This window comes from Enhydra lutris, unplaced genomic scaffold (assembly GCF_002288905.1).
Source record: "Enhydra lutris kenyoni isolate GAN:26980312 unplaced genomic scaffold, ASM228890v2 scaffoldscaffold59, whole genome shotgun sequence".
Classification (NCBI taxonomy): domain Eukaryota; kingdom Metazoa; phylum Chordata; class Mammalia; order Carnivora; family Mustelidae; genus Enhydra; species Enhydra lutris.
Genome location: NW_019154143.1, coordinates 10403933 through 10424484, shown reverse-complemented (window position 1 = coordinate 10424484; position 20552 = coordinate 10403933). Strand labels below are relative to the sequence as shown.

The following is a 20552-nucleotide window of genomic DNA, read 5'->3' as shown; positions in this document are numbered from 1 at the left end:
AGGGGATGATTTAGGAAACTTTGAGGTTTTCCATATTATTTGGCTTTTTACGAAAAGATCTTCATGAATACTTGCATGCGTGAATAAGACGTGGGGGAAAAACCATCAAGAGTTAGGGGGAGAACCGTGCATTGCTCTAGGGGAGGAAAGGCAAGAGAGTAGAGAGAAAGAAGGGGAGAGGGGAGCCAACACAGAGAGATCAGGAAGGGGAGCCTTGCGAAAGGGCAGGCGGGGAGGTCGTAGGATACCAGCCTAGTAGGAGTCTATAGGTTATCTCCCTGAGGCTCTGTGCCCTACCTACACACATGCACCCCACTCTCCAGGCTGGCCCTCAGGAAAGAGCTCCAGTTTGCCAAGAAACAAAGTCAAACACATTTTCAAAGCTTAGCTCATTTCAGATGTATTTTGCTTTTAAACATTTCCTGCAAACCCGAGAGGAGCTTGAGTCTTTCCAAATCCTCCTGCTGTCACCACAAACAGCATGCTGTCCCATGGCCCTCAGCAACCAGGGCAATCCCAGAGCCTGGGGGACTCTCTAATGGAGTGGAACAGGGGAGTCAGCCTGGCAAGCCAGACTTTGGGAGAGAGGGCAAGCCATTCCTTAGGAGGGGAGCCTGGGCTGTGCTCATACCATGCCTGGGAGCAGAGCATGCAGGGTGAACCCCTGAGCTGAAGAGGGTTGTCATTATACACATAGGATATTACACAACCTCTGTTCTTTTGGAAGAAAACTGTTTCGTGGCCTCTTATGTCCTGGGAGGGCCTGACCCTGTACAAACTTCCCATTGTACACACACGGCACTCACTGAACCTCGTGGCCACAAACCCCACCCCACCCCAACACTCATTTTAACTTCAAAGGCCTGGGGTGGGGGACTAGCTATGAGAGACCAGAGAGGCAAGGTTGCCTCAGTGAATCAGTGAATGGAGAAGATTTATTTCTGGCCTCCTATGGAGCATTCTATTCTGGCAGAATGTTAAAACATCAAGAAATCAGGATCACTGTCTTCTTACACATGATAACATCAAATCTGATAGTACAATGTGACCTTTCCAATAGGTATCAGAATCTTGACTCACTGGGGAAACAATATGAAATTTTTAGTCTATGCTCTTATTACAACTCCGAAACTATGACGTCAAAGAACAGGAACTGGAAAGAATGGAAAAGTGTTTGTTAAGATAATGGAGTTTTTAATCTTTTTCTTTTTAGGGGTTTTTTTTTGTGGCTTTTTTGGGGGTGGGGGAGGGAAGCTGGTGTCACACGCGGTCAGCATCCATCACTGAATACCCATTCATCGGTTTCTCATCTCTGCAGCATAACAACCTAGCAGCACAGACATTATCCCCATTCTGTGGATGAACAAATGTCAGCTCAGCAAGGCAGTATCACTTGATGATGATCGTATGGCAAATGAGCTGCCTGCTGACTTTCTAACCTGCTGGTCTGCCTTTCCCTCGATCCCTAAGCAGGCTGTGCAGTTCACAAGGAAGTCCCTTCTACTTGCCCCAAGTCAGGAGTTAGAAGAGAACAGAATTCCATTCCATATTTTAAACTGCTTCCCTAAATTGAAAAAGGCAAAGAGATGAGAGCCCAGGAATGACACTGAGAAGACTGAGGAACACATGAACAGATATGTGTCGAGATGTGTAGACAGGGCTGTAGCAGAACCGAGTATGACGAAAAGGACCTCTTTACCCTCTGCAAAACTGCTGAGGCCTCCACACAAAAACCTGGACACAGACGTTTCTAATAGCTTTATTCATAGCTGCCAAAACTTGGAAGGAGCCAAGATGCCCTTCAGTAGGTGAACATATAAATAAACTGTGTCCTATCGAGACAATGAACTGTTATTCAGCACTAAAAAGAAATGAGCTACCAAGCCATCAAAAGGCATGGAGGGAGCTTCAGTGCATATTATTAAGTGAAAGTATCTATTCTGAAAAGACTATATAATGTATGACTTAGCCATATGACATTCTGGAAAAGGCAAAAACTACGGAATAAAAAGTTCAGTGATTGCCAGGGGTGGATTGTAGGGAGAGATGAATAGGCAAAGCACAGAGGATATTTACGGCAGTGAAAATACGCTGTATAATACACCATAATGATGTATGCATGTCATTATATATTTGTCCAAACCCACAGAATGTATAACATTAAGAATGAGCCCAACAGAAACTACGGACTTGGGATGATGATGATATTCAATCTTGGTTAAAAAAAAAAAATGTATCATTCTGGTAGGTGATGTTGATAATGGGGGAGACTACGCATATGTGGGGGCAGGAGGAAGATGGAAAATCTCTGCACCCCTCTTTCAATTTTGTTGTAAACCTGAAACTGCTCTAGAAAAAAATAAACTCAAAAATATTATTGAAGCCCCAAATATTGACTGATATTTACCGTATTAGAAAGTCTGACCTCAAAATTTGACTATTTTAAATCATTTGAAAGTAACTAATAAACTCATTAAGTTTTTAATGAAAAAGCTATATTTTCCAAACACTCTCCCAAATTTAGTAATAAAAGTTGCATTGGGGGCGCCTGGGTGGCTCAGTGGGTTAAGCCGCTGCCTTCGGCTCAGGTCATGATCTCAGGGTCCCTGGGATAGAGTCCTGCATCGGGCTCTCTGCTCAGCAGGGAGCCTGCTTCCCTCCCTCTCTCTCTGCCTGCCTCTCTGTCTACTTGTGATCTCTCTCTGTCAAATAAATAAAATCTTTAAAAAAAAAAAAAAGTTGCATTGTTCTGCATTTTTACAAATCCCTTTAATGGTAGGGATTAATAGAAGACAGCTGGATTCTTATATCTGCTTCTACACCTAATCTATTGGGATATTAGACTTCATGTAGTCTCTGAGAGCCACCACTTTGAGAGCAAATAGGAATGAAAGCTAGTAACATCTTAGTATTATTACAAAATTGGTTTTAACTTTGAATCTCCTTAAATGATCTTGGGCACCCCTGGACCATACTTTGAGAACCATGACATAAAGAACTATTTATCAGAGAGAGAGAGAGAGATGCTGAGAAGACACTCCAGGACACAAAAACGGTCTTACTCCTCTCACTTTTCACCTTCCCTAAATCCACCCCCTTCCAGTGCAGGAACCCTGACTTCTCCGGCAAGGACAAGGCATCTCCTTCTGTCTGAGCCCACCTCATTCTTAAGAAATAAGCTAAAGGGGGCACCTGGGTGGCTCAGTCCATTAAGCCTCTGCCTTCGGCTCAGGTCATGTTCCAGGGTCCTGGGATCGAGCCCCACATCAGGCTCCCTGTTCAGCAGAGAGCCTGCTTCTCCCTCTCTCTCTGCCTGCCACTCTGCTTACTTGTGCTCTCTCTCTCTCTCTCTCTGTCAGGTGAATAAATGAAAATCTTAAAAAAAAAAAAAAAATATCTGAGAACTCTGCGAGTGTACATGTTTTAAAAAAAAGAAAAAAAAAAGAAATAAGCTAAAGGTGGGCTGGCTGGGCACAGGCTAACTAGTTAGTCCGCCTTCGAAACATACTGGCATTTTTTAAGGGCTTCCTTAAGCTAAACCTCCAGAGCTTGGTTCTAAGAGTGGGCTTTTCAGACTGCTTGCAAAGGGATCAGCTGCCCAGCAGAGCACAGGAGAAAGAACCTGCAGTGGGACACAAGTGCTGACTGAGTTCTGGTCCTGAGTGCTGATCACTGAGTCCTTCTCTCCATGTGTAAACTTGAGAAGCACCAGCCCCTCTGCCCACTTCTCAGGGCAGTCATGGCCTCAAATGACCTCATGGACTTGACCCCCCCCCCCACAACCAAAGTACCTCCGCTGCTGTTCAGTTGCCCACTCTGCACACCTGTGCTCTTCGGGGGCCCCTGGGAGCCTGCCTCACCCCAGACGCCCACATACGCCTTGCGCAGGCCCGGTCCATCCATCCCTGTGCCAGGAAAATGTCCGCGGCCTACCCTGTCCTGCGGGGTCCCGCGCAACTGGTCCCGCGCACCTGTTCCGGACCCCGCGGAAAGATGGCCCTGGGCGCCATCCATACCGACCGCATCACAGTTTTGCTGCCCCTTCTCCCATCACCCAGGGTGGGACACGAGGGGCGGGCATTCAAACCACTTAAGTCTAGAAGCAGAGCCAAGCCTTCCAGCCACGAGTCTCAGCAGAGCACCACGCCTGCCGCTTTGGGCCCACCCCTTCACCCCCACTCTCCCGTAGGAGGGAGGTGGGCAGGCGGCGGCCACCCTCCCTGCGGCCCCGTGAAGTCGGCGGCGGCCGTGTGCGGTGCGCACACCTCTGGCGGGGAGAGCCTGTCATCTGCACAGGATAGGGGGATGCCTCCTGGACCTGGCCCAGAGCGCCCCGGGCGGTGTACCCAGGGGCGCGCGGTGACCGAGGGGACGCGGCCAGACGGCCAGCGGCGGCGCGCGATACCTGTGGCGGAAGAGCGGGCAGCCGCCCAGGAGCCTGTGGAGCTCTTTCTTAAGGCTCCAGAACTCGCCGTCCAGGTAGCGGTTCAGGGACGTGTCCCCGATTCCCGAAGGCGAAGCCGGCTCCATAGCGCCTTCCCGGCTTCTGGCTTTGCCACCCGGCCCCGGGGTCCAGCTCCTCAGCTTCCCTCAGGCCCTCCTCCCAGCTAGCTGCTCGCACGTGGGGTCCGGGAGCGGGAGCGCACGCCCTCTTATGCGCGCCGCGGGGACTTGCCTCCTCCCTATCCCTCCCCCAACCTTACCCCACCCAGGCGGCCGTCCCCTGACGTTGCTCCCTAGGCCCAGAGACAAGCTGTCCAGGAAGTCGCTGCTGCTACAGTGGTCTTCTCTCGCCCTCCCCAGGAAGCTCAAAGTCTACAGACTTGAGTTTCTACTACTCGTGCCCTCTACTCAGTTGTCCTTCTAGTCTGTGGGCACAAGAAGCCAAATATCAGAACTGTAAAGAGGGAGCTGGTCAGGTGCATGTGGTCATGGGAAGTCCTGGTGGCTCAGAGAGGGGACATTTTACTCCGCCGATCTTGCATGCCAGCCTCTTAGCCTGGCACCCCAGATCCAAGCGGGTCTGGTCCAGCTCTGATCCCAACTCAGCTGCAGCTGGGCTCAAATCCCTTTTGCCCCCAAACAGGGCATTACAGCAAACTTTAATATGACTGTGATCTGGGGGTGGCCCCCACCAGCAGGTGCTGCAGTACAGAGAAGCTGGGAGATGTAGACGGAGCAAGAGAATGAACACGAAATCTAAACTCCTCTCCCAGGACCCTCCTTGTGTTGTTGTGAGCAGTAGGAAATGATTTGGGGCCTCAGTGGTGATTGTTCATCCGTTTCTTCTGGGGAACTCTCATGAATTTTATTGATTCTCCTTTTAAATGCAAAGGAAATGTCAGCTCTTCCCTTACAAAGACCATGCTGCCAGGGAGGTGACCGCTGGGGGTGTGGTGAAACACTTGGGTTTGATTCTGTCCGCTGTCTTTAGGTGAGTGGAGGCCACATCTATCAGTTTCCTGGGGCTGTGTGGCAAATTACCACAAACTGAGTGGTTGAAGACAACACAAATGTTCTGGAGGTCAGAAGTCAAACATGGATCTTACAGGACTGAAATCAAGGTATTAGCAGAGCTGGACTCCTGGAGGCTCCACGGCGGGGATGGGGGGGATGGGGACTCTTTCCTTCTCTTTTCCAACTTCTAGAAGCTACCTGCATTTGTTGGGTCCTGGCCCCTTCCTTCTCCCATCTTCAAAGTGCATCACAACAATCTCTATTTTTATAGCTCATTCCCTTCTTCTGATCTTCACCTTCTTGCCTGCCTCCTAGAAGGACTCTCCTGATGACTTTGGGGCCACCCAGATAATCTAGGATAATCGCTATCTCAAAAAATCCGTAATTCAATCACAGCAGCAACATCCCTTTTTCGCACATGAGATAGCACACAGATCGTGGGGATTAGGACATGAACATCTTTGGTGGGCCTTTATTCTGTCCACCATGCCACCTGTACAGCCACAGGTAACAATACCCCACCAGATGTGATGAATAAAGGCATTGTTTGCTGCTATAATGGGAAGCCTGGAGGTAGGACAATACCAAGGTCTGGTTCAGTAGCTCTACCCAGGGACCATGTTTTCTTTCCATCCTTCTGTTCTATCCTTTCTCCATGTGTTATCTTTACTTTTAATTTTTTTTTAAACTTGTCTGCTCTCAGTCATAAGATGGATACTGCAGCTCTAAGCAGCACATGACAAGTAGTAAGAAACAATCCCAAAGCTATTCCAGGCATGCTGTGGTCACAAACAACCCTCAACCTTAGGGTTTATAAAGAGAAGAGTTTATTTCATATTCATGCCACATGAGGGTTCTATTCCATGTTCCCTCACTCCAGATCCCAACAGACAGGAGAGCTCCCATTGTTTGCCTGCACAGGTTCCTAAAGCTGCCAGCTGGAAATGACACATGTACCTTCCACTCACGATCTGTTGGCCAGTGCAGTTCACTCCTGACTCTATGGGAGAAGGAAAGTACCCAGAAAGCCAACACCCAAAATAATCTGTGAGTAATACCAATGACTACTAAACCTGCCCCTTTTGCCCACTAGTGACTACTAAATCTAGCCAAATATTTGTCTCACTCTCCCTTCCACAGGCAAAAATACACTCTCCACTCCTCAAAGGAGGCAACCAAATTTCCATACTGTCACAAAATCAAGCCAAGACTAGTGGAGGTTGTACAGTGGTCTCTCCATCAAGTCAGGCATGGTTCTTCTGGATTCAAAGACTTATAAGCTAAAAACATGTTACTAAGTGTATGCAGCTTGAGTAGAAAAAAAAATCTTTGTTGTTAGAAGCCACCAGGATTTTTTGGAGTATTGTTTGTTACCCAAGTATAACATAGTCTATCCTAGAAGCTACTGGAAGAATGTTGTTGCTGAAATGAAAAAAAAAAAAAAAAAAAAAGTGCACTGGCTTAGGAATTGGGAGGGACTGTGAGGATGCTGTTTACCAAAACCAAACAGAAGGGAGTTCATGTCAGTAAGTGGCAAATGGGCACCCGGGCAGCTCAGTCGGTTAAGCACCTGCCTTTGCCTCAGGTCATGATCTCAGGGTCCTGGGATAGAGCCCTGAGTCAAGCTCCTTTCTCAAGAGGGAGTCTGCTTCTCCCTCTGCCCCTCCCCTTGCTTGTGCATGTGCACTCTCTCTTTCAAATAAATAAATAATTTTTTTTTAAAAAAGGAAGTGACAAAGATTTGATAAAACTGTACTCAACAGATAATATAGCTAATGAAATTGCTCCAGGAGAAGATGCTGGAAAGATAATATCAACATTGTCTGTTCTGGTTGCTGGCTGCTACTGGCTGTGTTTGACAAACTATAATAAGGACTGACAAAAGTCTTACCTACACACCTGTTAAGACCTCTGGATGGATTTCTGGGGTTCCCAGCAAATCAGCTGTCACTCTGGGGCATATCAGACCAAGCAACCCCCATCGCAAGCATCACAGGCACATCCTCAGAGCACAAGAGTGGGTCAAATGGCCCATGGGCTTGGAAAGGTACCCCAGAAGTGACAGGCACCACTCCGTTCACATGACACACCTACATGAGGGACAGGAAAATGTCACCTTTCCAAGGTATCTGGAACGGGGAGAATCAATAGTACTTGTCAACCAGCCCTAAGGAGTCTTTCAAGAAAACTATGAATCTTTGAAGGAATTTTTCAGGGGAAGTTATCAAATCAATGACCCAGGAGAATTGCCCTTAGATCTCCTGGCCTTAACTAGGCCCTATGCCCACCGTGTTAAGTTTTCTAGAGTTTCCTTAAATTATGACAAACTGGGGGCTTAAAATAGCAGATACTTATTCTTTCACGGTCCTGGAAGCCAGAAGTGCTCAGAAATCAAGGTGTCAGCAATATGCCCTGTTCTTTCTGAAGACTCTGAGAAGAATCCCTCCTTGCCTCTTGCTAGATTCTGGTGGCTCCTGACAGTCCTTGGTGTGCCTTGGCTTATAGCTGTTCCAATTTCTTCCTCCATGGTCACATGACCCTCTTCCCTGTCTCTCTCTCTCTCTCTCTGTGTGTGTATGTTTTCCAATCTCCCTCTCCCTGTGATGTACCAGTTGTTGGGGTTAGAACCCACCCTAATCCAATATGACCTCATCTTAACCTGATTTTACCTGCAAAGACCCTATCTCCAAATAAGGTCACATTCTGAGGTTCCAGGTAGTCATGCACTTTGGAGGAACACTATTCAACCCAGCATACTAATCCAAAACCAGTCACTAAAAACACGAGAAAGGAATGGAAGAAAAGACCACTATTGGCTTAAATAACTGGTTTTCACATTAGCTGCACATATAGAGTAACCTTGGGTTTTTTGAAAATGCTCAGTAGCGGACACACACACTAAATAAATAAATCCAATCTCTAGAGATAGAGCCTGGGCATCAGTACTTTTTAACCCCTTCCCCAAAGGTGATTCTAAAGCACAGCCATTGGCTTAGGCTGGTGGTTCACAACCTTGCTGCACAATAGGCTGTTACATGATTAGGATAATTAGGAAAATTTAAAAACAAGGTGAATTCAATAATATTACTGTATCATTGTTAATTTCTTGATTTTGCTAATTGTACTGCAGATATATAAGTGAACGTTCTTGTTTTTAAGAATGCAAATTGAAGTATTTAGGGGTATTGGGGCAATTTCTCCAAATAAGTCAGGAGAAAAACTGTGTGTGTATATATGTATAGAAACACTTATATGTGTATATGGAGGTAGCACATGTATGTGTATATATGTACGTACACACACACACACACACACACACACACACACACACACACACGGAGAGAGGAGGAAGAAGATATAAAATGTGTCCCCTAAAGTTATAATGCTAAGTGAAATAAGTCAGAGAAAGAAAAATACCGTATGATTTCACTCATATGCAGAATTTAATAAACAAAACAGAGAAACAAAGGAAGAAAGAGAGAGAGATAAACCAGAAACAGACTCTTAACTATGCAGAGCAAACTGATGGCACCAGAGAGGAGGCGGGTAGGGGGATGGGGCGAATAGGTGACAGGGATTAAAGAATCCATCATCATGAGAGAAAAAATGCCCCCCCCCCCCGAATGTCCAGGTGAGCTAGGACTTTCTCAGTTATAAGTAATAAGAACCAGCTTGAACTCTCTTCAGTGAAATGGGAATGCACTGGTTCACACAATCTAAGGAAGCCTTTGGCATCCCAGCTGGGGAAGGGCAAGAGCGAGGCTGGTAACGGAAACAACTGGGACCAGCTCTCTCCTCCTCCTCCCCCACCCTCCTGATCTTTCCTCCTCCGGCAGCCCACTCCTCAGGGCAGCTCTAAGTCCTTTGTCAGGCAGAAAAAGTCTGGGGCAAGAGCCAGGGTCCCCACAGCTGGACCTCAGAGGGAAACGAAGGAACCCAGCGATCACAGGTCTCTGAGAGAGAAATACTGATAAATCGTCGTGGACTGGGGATGGCATCTGGGTTTGTGCCCATTGGGGTGGGGGGACTACTCTTTAGCCCTAGACCCTCCATACAGGAGGCTACAGCTGGCTTTACTCTGCATTGCTCCCAGAACTTTGGCCCTTTTTTGAGAAGTGGGCCCTGAGCTAGAACATTTAAAGAACATTCCTACATGTGGTGGCTTTTGGATCTTGACACAGCCATGTTGCCTTTAGCTCTTTCTCTAGACAAGTGACTATAGTGTTAACTGACTTGCCCAAGGGCACACCTCTCTCCATGGCAGAGGACCCAGGGCTCATAGGACTCTAAGTCACAGCTTACGTTCCATTACCCAGGGAGGACTGACCCATGGGCCTCGGTGAACTTTATGGACACTACTTTTATGGAGGCCCGGGGCAAGAACATTACGATCCAGGGCTCAGGGTTCTGAGTGAGACACAGACTGTTCTCAGGGGACTTCAGTTTGTCTTGTAGAAATCACGGAACCATAAAATGTCAGTGCCAGGAGCTCCCTGGAGCTGGTCCAGACAGTCCTTTCTTTTTAGAGGAGGACACTGCAGGGCATGGCCTCTAATGGAGAAGTCTGACCACTGTGCTAAGGTTTGAGGAGGGCAATGGGGCATTTGGGAGGCTGCTTTAGTGTCCCACATGCTGCCCAGTACTCCCCACTCTGAGTTCTTCAGAAGACCCAGTAATGGTTCAGATTTACCTGACCCTTGCCTCACCTGCTGATGCAGAACCTTGATTCCCTAATAAGCCCCTCTTTCCTATCTTGCCAAGGTTTCCAGGAGCCCTGAGGAGTCTCTGCCATGGGACCATGAGCAGCTCTGCTGCCTCGCCCACTGCACACCACTGACCCTGGGTGGTGTGCGGAGAAGGGAGTCAGGAGACACAGCTACCCTTTGTGTTTTTACTTTGTGAACTGGGCCTTCAGGCATAGTTTGCAATGGGGAAACTGGAAGCTTTTACTTACTGCCCCTCTGACCTCAGGAGCGAGATGTGTGTCCAGGGGAAGGGAACAGACAAATTCTAGAAACAGCCACCACGCTGTCCTCAGAAGTGCCCTCCACTCCAAACACCCAAAGCTTCGTTATAGGGTCACCTCTGATGAACCTGCCTCCTTTTTCCCCAGGATAAAGTCTGGGAAGGGACTCAGTGGGTTTAGCAGCCCTCACCACCCCAGTGGTACAGGCTGGGAATGCCCACAGTCTGACATGATTCCATGATTTGTGGCTTGATTCCGTGGATCCTTATCTTTGGAAGCAATCAAGCTGTGATCTGTGATGGTGCCTTTCCCTGGCTCCTCAGAGCAAGACCAGCCAGTTTGGAGGCCAGCTTGATTTTCCACATCCCTCCTCCAAGAGACAAATTCCTGGTTCAAGGCAGAGCTTCCCTGTGTGAATTCCATGGATCCTCACACAGAGAATTTTCTCTGTGTGTTGCCATGCAGAGACAGCCAGGTGTACCACTGTGTAAAAAGCAAGCGAGGGGGGCGTCTAGGTGGCTCAGTCAGTCAAGCCTCCGACTCTTGTTTTCAACTCTGATTGGGATTCTCTCTATATATATTGTACCTTTACTTATATTTTCAAAAGGAAATAAGGATAAACAAAAAGCTAATAAAACTGTTACCTATAGAAGGAGGGAGGGAATGGGGATGGAAAGTAAACTCTCTGAATATGCCTTGTTTTACCATTTTGACTTTGGAACTTGGTAAATGTTACGTAACTTTAAAACATTAAATCTAACAGGAAGGGACCCCTGGGTGGCTCAGTTGGTTAAGTGGCTGCCTTCGCCTCAGGTCATGATACCAGAGTCCTGGGATGATACCAGAGTTTTTTGGAGTCTGCGTTGGGCTCCCTGCTCAGCTAGAAGCCTGCTTCTCCCTCTCCCTCTGCCCCTTCCCGCCTTCTCTCTCTCACTCTCAAATAAATAAATAAATAAAATCTTTAAAAAAAATAAATAAATCTAACGAGGGGTGTGGGGGGAAGCAGTCCCTAAAAATCAAAAGCAAACTGAAACAAATTTACTCAATTCCATTTCAAGTTAGTGGCATAACTGCAAGAGAAAAATTATTTTAATTGACCTTAAATTCATTACTTTGACTATATACCCTCTAGGAATATAGCCCAATAAAGGCAAAAGAACCACAGCTGACCCTTGAACAACACAGGGGTTAGGGGCACCGACCCCCCCACCCATGCACTAGAAAATCTATGTACAACTTTTAGACTTTCCCAAAACTTAACAGCTAATAACTTCCTGTTGACAGGAAGTGTTACCAATAACTTTATAAAGAGTCAATTAACAGATATTTTGATGTTATATGTATTATATACTGTATCCTTATATAAAGTAAGCATAAAATGTTTTTAAGAAAATTATAAGGAAAATATATTTAGAGTACTGTATACATATTTATTTTATTAAATTACATTATTCTTATTCTTACTTACCGATACTGATTATTATTTGTTATCATATATGAAATCTAAGCTCTGAAACTCTTGTTAACATCTTTGGGTCAAAGACAAGTAAGAACAAAGTTAGGTTCCCTGGCTCACTGCCACAAGAGTAACAGGATACTATAGGGAATTGGGAGGCATCTCCCCAAGAAATGTTAGAAAGCACTTCTTGCAGGATTTGGGTTTGTGTTAGGTGATCAGGAGAGGGGTCAAGGGAGCAGACAGTTGCCCAGGATTGGGTGCTGCTAGGAAGCGGTGTGATTCCATGGGTGGCTTTGTTTGACATGAACATTCTCTAAAGTTGTTTCTAGAACAACACAACTTGGCTGTTAGTGCCAGGCCAACGGCTGGCTATCATGAGCTGCTTTTTTCTTTCTCCCATTGAAGAAACTAAGTTCACAAGGGAAAGATGATGGGAAAGATGATGTGACTAGCTGATCAGCATTCTACCAAAGGCTGAATAACTTTCCTCAGGTGTCCTCACCTGTCAGACCCTTGTTTACCTACCTTGAAAAACTGGTGTCAGGAAAACAAAGAGCATTTACAAGTTAATACTTGGGGTAAGAGAAATGTGGCCAAACTGGAGAGTTTTTTGGAGTCTGTATTTGTTTTCTATCCTTGACATAATAAATTACCCCAGCCTGGGTGGCTTAAGCAACAGGAATGCTATTTATATCACAGTTCTGGATGTGTCATCTAATTGGTTCCTTCTGAAAGCCATGAAGGACCTGTCCCAGGTCTCCCTCCTTGTATTATAGGTGGCCATGTTCCCACTGCCTCCTCACACAGTTTCCTCTGTACATTTCTGTGTCCAAATTTCTTCTTCTAAAGACACCAGTCATATTGGCCTGGGCCCATTCCAATTGCCTCATTTTAACTCAACTACTTCCTTAAAGACCTTATCTCTAGAATGGTCACACTCTAAAGTACTTGGGGTTAGGACTTCAACATTTGAATTGGCAAGGGGTAGGGCACAATTCAGCCCAGAACAGCCTATTTGACTTCTGTGGAGATGGAGGCTTCTTTCTCACCAGGAGCTAACCTACCAGAAAAGTTAACACAAAGAGAATAGGTCATTATGTTTTCTGAAACTAATTTTTTTTTTCAGTTTCCAAATACCATGAAGGCACAATGACCACACAAGAGGAACAGCTCACAGCCATTCCAGCCCCTTTTCTGTTGGGCTTATAGACAGGCCTGTTCTTTTCATCGTTCCTCTAAGAATTAGTCACAAGGAGGAAATCTTCAGAAGATGCTAAAGAGAATCTCCACTTAGTGACTGGGTCACAGGTTTGTAGTTGTGGGTCAGCAGTTCACAGTGTGCAGCTCGAGTGACCCCATTCACTTCCGGTGGTTTTCCAATTTCCTTTTCAAAGTGACAGAGAGCTCTGCTTCCTAGGAACTGCCTGTCCAGACATCCGTCGGTGGTGTTCCCAGCCATGCTCCCCATTTAACTCCCCAAGCCCCTGACTTTCTTTGGGTACACGTCCATGTAATTCAGAGGAGGCTTCAGGGGAAGGCATGGGACCAAACCAGTGGAGAGTGACACAGCACATTTGCTAGATTATTTGCCACTATGGAGTAAGCACACTGAGGCCAGGAACTGCTGCCGTATTTTTGCTACCACAAAGGAACCAAGCCCGAGGCGAAGTCAACAAAGAGTTTGCAGAGCTAAGAGAACAGCAGAGGAAAACTGGAAAAATCCTGATCAAATTATACCTGAAACCCACATACCTATGGATTTTTCAGTTGTATGAGTCAATCAATTCTCGCTGCTGTTAAGCAAGCCTGATTTGCATTTTCTTAGAGACTTTATTTGTTTGTTTATTTATTTATTTATTTATATCAGGGAGAGAGAGAGGAGGAGGAGGAGGGACAAAGAGAGAGGGAGAGAATCTCAAACAGACTCTGCACTGACATGGAGTCTGATGTGGGCTCGATCTCACGACCCTGAAATCATGACCTGAGTTGAAACCAAGAATCAGACACTTAACTGACTGAGCCACCCAGGTGCCCCTGGGTTTCCTATTAATTGTGATTCAAGGTATCTGGATAGATTTATAAGCCCTTCTGTAAAGTCACTGATGTTTTTTGTTGTCACTGGCAAATATGCATCAATTACTGTACTGTGACAAATTAATGCCCAAGAGAAGGGATACTGTTGAAGATGTACTTTCAGAAAAATTAAAGAGGCTATCAAGTGGGAATAAGGGAAGAAACATAGACTTCTGTGGGGTTTGAATAGATCTCAAATTTTCAATGTCATTAAAGTCTTTGCCAAGCCAACTGGTTCTAAGCAGGGTAAGTATATAGCATATACCCAGTGATGTAGAAGCAGGTGAAGAATGAGAAAATACCAACAAGGCTGAAACCATGAGAATGCAAGTCTGTCTGGGAACTTTTAAGTAGTTACTATAGGAATACTTAATATGAACACAAGAAATGATCATAAAAGTGTTCGTTGTTTCCTGTTGGTATTAATTTTACTTCAGATATCCTCCTTTTTCAACCTCCAAGTATGTGAACCAAATAAAAAGCTACTCCCAGAATGCTGGTATAAAGCCCAGGAGTACACTGAGATCCAAAGGTCAGAGATAATCAGGAAAATGGATTGAGAAGTTAATGGCTCAAGGTGGTCAGGAAGTCAAAATGGGAAATAAGTTAAAAAAAAAAACAAAACAAAAACAGTGGGAGGGACACTTGGGTGGTTCAGTCAATTAAGTATCCACCTTGGGCTCAAGTTATGATCCCAGGGTCCTGGGATAGAGCCCCACATCTTATTGGGCTGCCTAGGAGTCTGCTTCTCCCTCTGCTTGCTGCTCTCCCTGCTTGTGTGTGTGCGCTCTCTCTCTCTCTTTGACAAATAAATAAAATCTTAAAAAACAACAACAAAACAGTAAGGTCATCATCTGGGTGTCCCGTTAGACAGCTAGAAGGTCCAAGACCTCTCCAAGACAAAAGGAGAGTCAAAGCAGCATTGACCAGTAATTCAAACATCTAATCCAGGGAAAGAGCTTAAGCAGGCTAAAATAGCACAGAAATTGCAAAGTGCAACAGATGGAAAGGCAAATCAGTTGTATTAACTAAATGCAATCAGTGTCTCATAGTCAAAAGTGTAGTATAGTGCATCAGTATGCAAAAGCAAAGAGACTGCAAAGATACAAAGATAAAAGAGAACAACGTAAGAGTCACAGTAGGACCAGTGACTATGACAGTAACAGGCAAGGCACAGAGCTTTATAAGTCAGAAACACAGCTCAGGTAAATATTGACAGGGGCTGAGCAGTCACTTTAAGTTAATGTGTGTCTAATAACATTACTTTCCCAGGTAGACTAGACATTATCAACTCAGGGAGATTAGATCCACAAATCCAAATCTAACATTCAAAATTTCATGTGCTTATGAGGATTCCACCTTATGCCCGAAGCCACACCATCCAGGAGACCTATCCCTGATCACCAAGTAACGCCAATGTTTTCCTTGTCCCTTTTAAAAATTTTTCTCTTCCTTGTTCATTTTGCCTAAAAACTCACCACTTCCTCACATGCCTCGCTGTCCTCTAGACTCTGGGGAATGGAGACTACCTGTTTCCTGAAGTGTTAAACGAAGTCTGGATCACCTAAATTGTCTTCATCGTTTTAACACCACATGTGTGTGTAAATTAAGCTGATTTACTGATTGCATTTAGTTAATACAACTGATTAACTGATAAACCAGGCTACCAGTTACTCATGGTATCACTTCCGTCTCCTCGTGCCATTCCTTTGTTTCCGAAAGGATAAGCTAAAGGACCTAATTCAGACTTTGATACACAGACAAAAATTTTATCAGTGCTCAGCTATGTAAACATCTGTCAGGACTGTCTCTGAAACTGATGTTTCTAAGTTGCCAAGTCTGAGCCTTGATTTAGCTCTTTTCTCTAGCTCAAGAAGTGTCCAGCTCTTTGAAGGGATGGAAGCAAATCCAGTCTGAGCAAAGATACCAATTTTGTAAGAGGATGTAATTGCTGTCCTGAAAGTACAGAGGTTACAAAGAAAGTACAGAAGCTATTAATGCTAATGAAATTCTGAGCTGATGCTCGAAGATGCACATCATCTCAAGGCATAATAAAAAATTTGTCTGGTCTTTAACCTGGTTTCCTGGTGGATCTTCAAAAACCCCTGAAATTCTCTCTAGGTCATTGGAGTTTTTGTTATGCTAATGATGTGTCTCATGGCGGGTCTCCAGATAGCTTCTGGATGGGGGCTTGTCAACAGACAGTTGAACCAGAAAAATTCGAAAGATGAACTTTCTGGTCAGCAGAAAGATCAGAAGTTTGGGGCTTGGAGTCACAGGATATCAGCCAGTCCTCCCAACCTCAAGAGAGAGGAGGGAGGGTTAGAGATTGAGTTCACTCTCACACATGTGCGCATGCACACACACACCCCAATGATTTAATCAGTCATTCTTTCATAATGAAACTCTAGTAAAAACTCAGGATACTGAAGCTCAGTGGAGATTCCTGGCTGGTCAACACACTGACGTGCCAAGAAAATAATGTCCCTTGACTCCGCAAAGGGAGAGCATGGAAAGGCCAAGTCCAGGATTTTCCTAGACTACATCCTATGTGTATCTATTGTAATAAAACTGTAATCATAATTTTCCTGAGTTTTCTGTGAGTCATTCTTGTGAGTTATCAAACCTGGAGAAGGTTGTGGGAACCCCTGAATTCGTAGCCAATTGGTCAGATATATGGGTGGCTGAGAACCCCTGGGACTTGTGGCTGGCATCTGAAGCAAAGAGAGACATACTGGGGGACTCTTAAGGTTTCTGGATCCAATTCCAACATAGCAAGGGGAGACACCCCAACTCCCACTTCTACCACAATACCAAGCAATTCCCAGACACCAGCAGGGTGTCCAGCAGGACATCTGAAAATTCAACTTAATTCTAACACTGTCTACCCAGACATGGCATCAGGTTCCATAAGTTATAAATTCAGTCTTACAAGACTTTTCCCCACCCCAACTTCAGATTAGAGGTTCCAACCACCTCCTCCTTGGGTTTGATTAATTTGCTAGAGTAGCTCACATAACTCAGGAAACACTTACATTTATCAGTTTATTAAAGGATACGAATCAACAACCAGATGGAGCTTCTGTCATGGAGTTTGGTGGTATTTGGTGACACATTCGGTTCCACAAGTGTGAAAGCTCTCTGGAAAAAAAAAAGGACCAATAAGCTGCCCTCTTGGGTTTATATGGAGGCTTCATTGTCATGGTTGACTAAGTCTTTAGCCATTGGTTGTGTCAACCTTCAGCTCCTCTCTTCTCCTACGGTTGGGGTTGGTAGTTGGTGGGTGGGGTGCACTAAAAGTTCCAACCTTCTAATCACATAGTTGGTTCTCCTGGCAACCAGCCCCATCCTTAGGTGCTTTCCAAAAGTCACCTCATTAACAAAAGATAGCTTTGCCATTCTCCTCATTTTCTCAAGGAAATTCCAAAAGTTTTGTGAACTGTATATAGGACAGAATCCACAGAGGAAGACCAAATATATATGAAAAATATACTTTGGTCATCTGGAAGATCAAATATATATGTAGTTCTTATCCACAAGAGTGGATCCTGGGTTTTAACCACAGAGGCATCTTCTGAAGTCACAACCCATTCTCAGAAGAAAAACATATTCTAAAATAGTGTTCTATATCTCTCTTCCTACAAATCAACTTTATTCTTAATATTCCATAGTCCCTTAAAACACTCACCAGCTTTCTGTAACTGTTCTAATTATAAATCTCCAATCTTATATGATGTTTCAGCAATAAATCTAATACTGTTACTCTAAATTCCTCTAAATTCCCAGAAGAAGGAAAATATATGTGAATCTGTGATTACTTGCATTTGTCAAATAGGCAGAACCTAGAGAGAAATAATCATTTTTCTTTTCTAAACAAAGCACTAACTTTGATATTATGTGACAACCCAAGAGAGTTCAGGGATTAAATGGACCTAATAACCTTATGAGGTTATAGGATAGTGGAAGACAGAGAAACACAAAGACAAGGAAGCACATTTCTCTTTTTCATTTTACAGATCAGGAAACTGATAGCCAGATTAAGAGTTTGAATCTTGGGGCACCGGGCAGCTCAGTTGGTTAAGCATCCAACTCTTGATTTCGGTTCAGATCAATCCCAGAGTTGTGAGATGGAGCCCCAAGTCAGGCTCCACGCCTGCTTTAAGATTCTCTCTGCCCCTCTCCCCTGTCTCTCACCCCACACCCTTAAAAAAAAAAAAAAAATCTTGAATCATTTGCCCATTTGCTGCTCCTTGGGAAAGCCGAGGTTGGAGCTCCTCCCCTGATGTGGCCTGGCATCCCTCCTCTAGTAGATTTGGAGATTATGATATTGAAATAACAAGTCACTGAAAACCCAAATACAAATAAAAATACTTCATCTATTGGCCTTCCTAAAAATGTAGAGAATCTTTTAGTGAACTTAACATAGTAATTTAATACTGAAATTAGCAGATAAATTAGAGTTTTAAAGAAAGAGAAAGTTTTAACTGCCCATTCCTGCCTCTGAAGTAGGAAAGGTGTTCTTTACACATAACCAGACCTGATGCTCCTAAAAAGCCCAATTACTATCATGATCAAGTACAAACTCTTTAATTTAGCATTCAAGATTTGACATCAAACTATCAAACCATCTCCACTACTCATTAACAGTTCTCCAGGGTGATCCTACAGTAACCCTGTTTACATGAAGAATGACCTCCTCCAGGCTCTCCCCCCATCCTGTCTCCTTTGGCCCCTTCTGCTCCTTTCCTTGGCTTTGGACTTTGAACCTACCTCACCCTCATCCACCCCCAACTAGGCTGTGAGCCACTCCTGAGTCAAAGAAAGGACCCCAGACTGTGTAGCTGGCACTCTTCAATGATACCCAGGCCCTCCTCTGCTGAGCTATGGCTAATGTGGGCAATTCCTCAGAACTCTTCTTTATTCTTTGTAATAGAATCTGCCCTGGGCAGATCACCACCATGAAAGAAAAAAGTCTAACCCAACAGAAAACCTAAACCTTCTGTGCAGGTGTCATGAGAAACTTTCAAAGCCACTTATTTTAAAAATGCTATGATAGTAAGGGAGAGATCGACCCCCCACCCCCCTTCAAGGCCTAATTCAAGCTCCACCTTCCTCATTAAGTTTTATGTGACAGGCCCCATTTCCCCTCCCTCCTCTGGATCCCCTTAAGAGATAATCTGAACACTAATATGATAAGTAATACACATGTATACCATCTTTAAATAGTTTTCTATGACTGCATCTTCATCTCCCGGACAAAGCCACTAGCTTCTTATGGATGGATCTGTTTGAGTTGGACATAATTAGATACAAATCCAATGACAGCTGGTATACGATGGATGTTCAATCAACATTTCCTAATTGATGACTGAGCCGTTATCAGACACAAGTTGAAAACCTGAATGAACGCAACCATCTGCTAATTCCTGTGATGGTCAGCAGAACCTAACATTTGTCTAAAGACTCCAGAGTGAGCCCTCTCTCTGTTTTAAGTGCTACAAATCGGATTCTTGTGTAGATTCAAATTGGTCAACACTGGGGATGGAATTCTGGACTGTGAGAGCATTAGGATTTCCAAAAGCTGCTATTTTTTTTTTTTTTTTTTTTAGGGCCCTAAGAGAGCAAACCCCCACACAGCTTCTGCAAAAGGAAGGTAATCACATTAATTATTTGTATTTTACTTGCATTGTTATGTGACTTTTGAAACAACCTGGAGAGGTAGAATGGGAAGTCATTGAAGTCCAAGGGGCAGGGGAGGTGAACCATGAGAGACTATGGACTCTGAAAAACAACCTGAGGGTCTTGAAGGGGCGGGGGGTGGGGGGAGGTTGGGGGAACAAGGGGTGGTGGGTATTAGGGAAGGCACGTATTGCATGGAGCACTGGGTGTGGTGCAAAAACAATACTGTTACGCTGAAAAGAAATTTTAAAAAAATTAAAAATAAAAATAAATAAATAAAAAAGTCTAAGGGGCAGAGAAGCTAGGTTGATTCTTTTCCAACTCACTTTTAGGCAGGAAGCATCGGCATATCACATATTTCTTCTTAGACATCTGGCCTCCTTCGCAAAGAGGTATCCTCATTTATAACTCCTGAGAACTTGGGTCTCCAGAGCAACTCGTTCCACAGAAGACGTTGAAGGTTTCCTTGTTGGCCTTCTACTATCTATTCAAACTCTTCCACTCTTATTTTAATTGCCATTTGGATGAAGGAACAGCTCCCAGGACCTTGAGCCCTCCTCTGCTTTAGGGCACCCAATCTTCAGGTGAGTTAAATCAAGCCCAGAGGTCTGCAAGGGTACTAACCTATCTTCTTCACATGCCATAAATCACCTACATAACCAGCCGTGAAGTGCCTACCGACTTGCTCTCACACCGTAGTCACTAAGCCAAAATTCTAGGGCTCCCTCCCCACGCGGTACTTCAAAACCCAGCTTGCACTCCGCCCGCCGGGAGTTTACAATTCAGCGAGGACAGCGGGGGAAGTGGGAGGAACTAGCGATGCGCGGGAGGGAGGCGGGACAAATGTCTCCCGGCAACGTCCCCGGCAATTGGCCAGCCGGTCTGCAGCCGAGGCCAATGGCCAGGCGTCTTGCAAAC

General features: G+C 44.9%; 1 protein-coding gene across 1 annotated transcript in view; it reads right to left on the bottom strand.

Moving 5' to 3' along the window:
* The window catches only part of LOC111158452 (acyl-CoA oxidase like), a 328739-nt gene extending 324095 nt beyond the window's left edge, over nt 1-4644 (bottom strand). Inside the window, exon 1 of the mRNA XM_022520472.1 lies at nt 4406-4644. Within this exon, the coding sequence (XP_022376180.1) occupies nt 4406-4530 (125 nt within the window). The 5' untranslated portion in view covers nt 4531-4644. The remainder of the gene's footprint in view (nt 1-4405) is intronic.
* Nucleotides 4645-20552: the final 15908 nt, after the last annotated feature.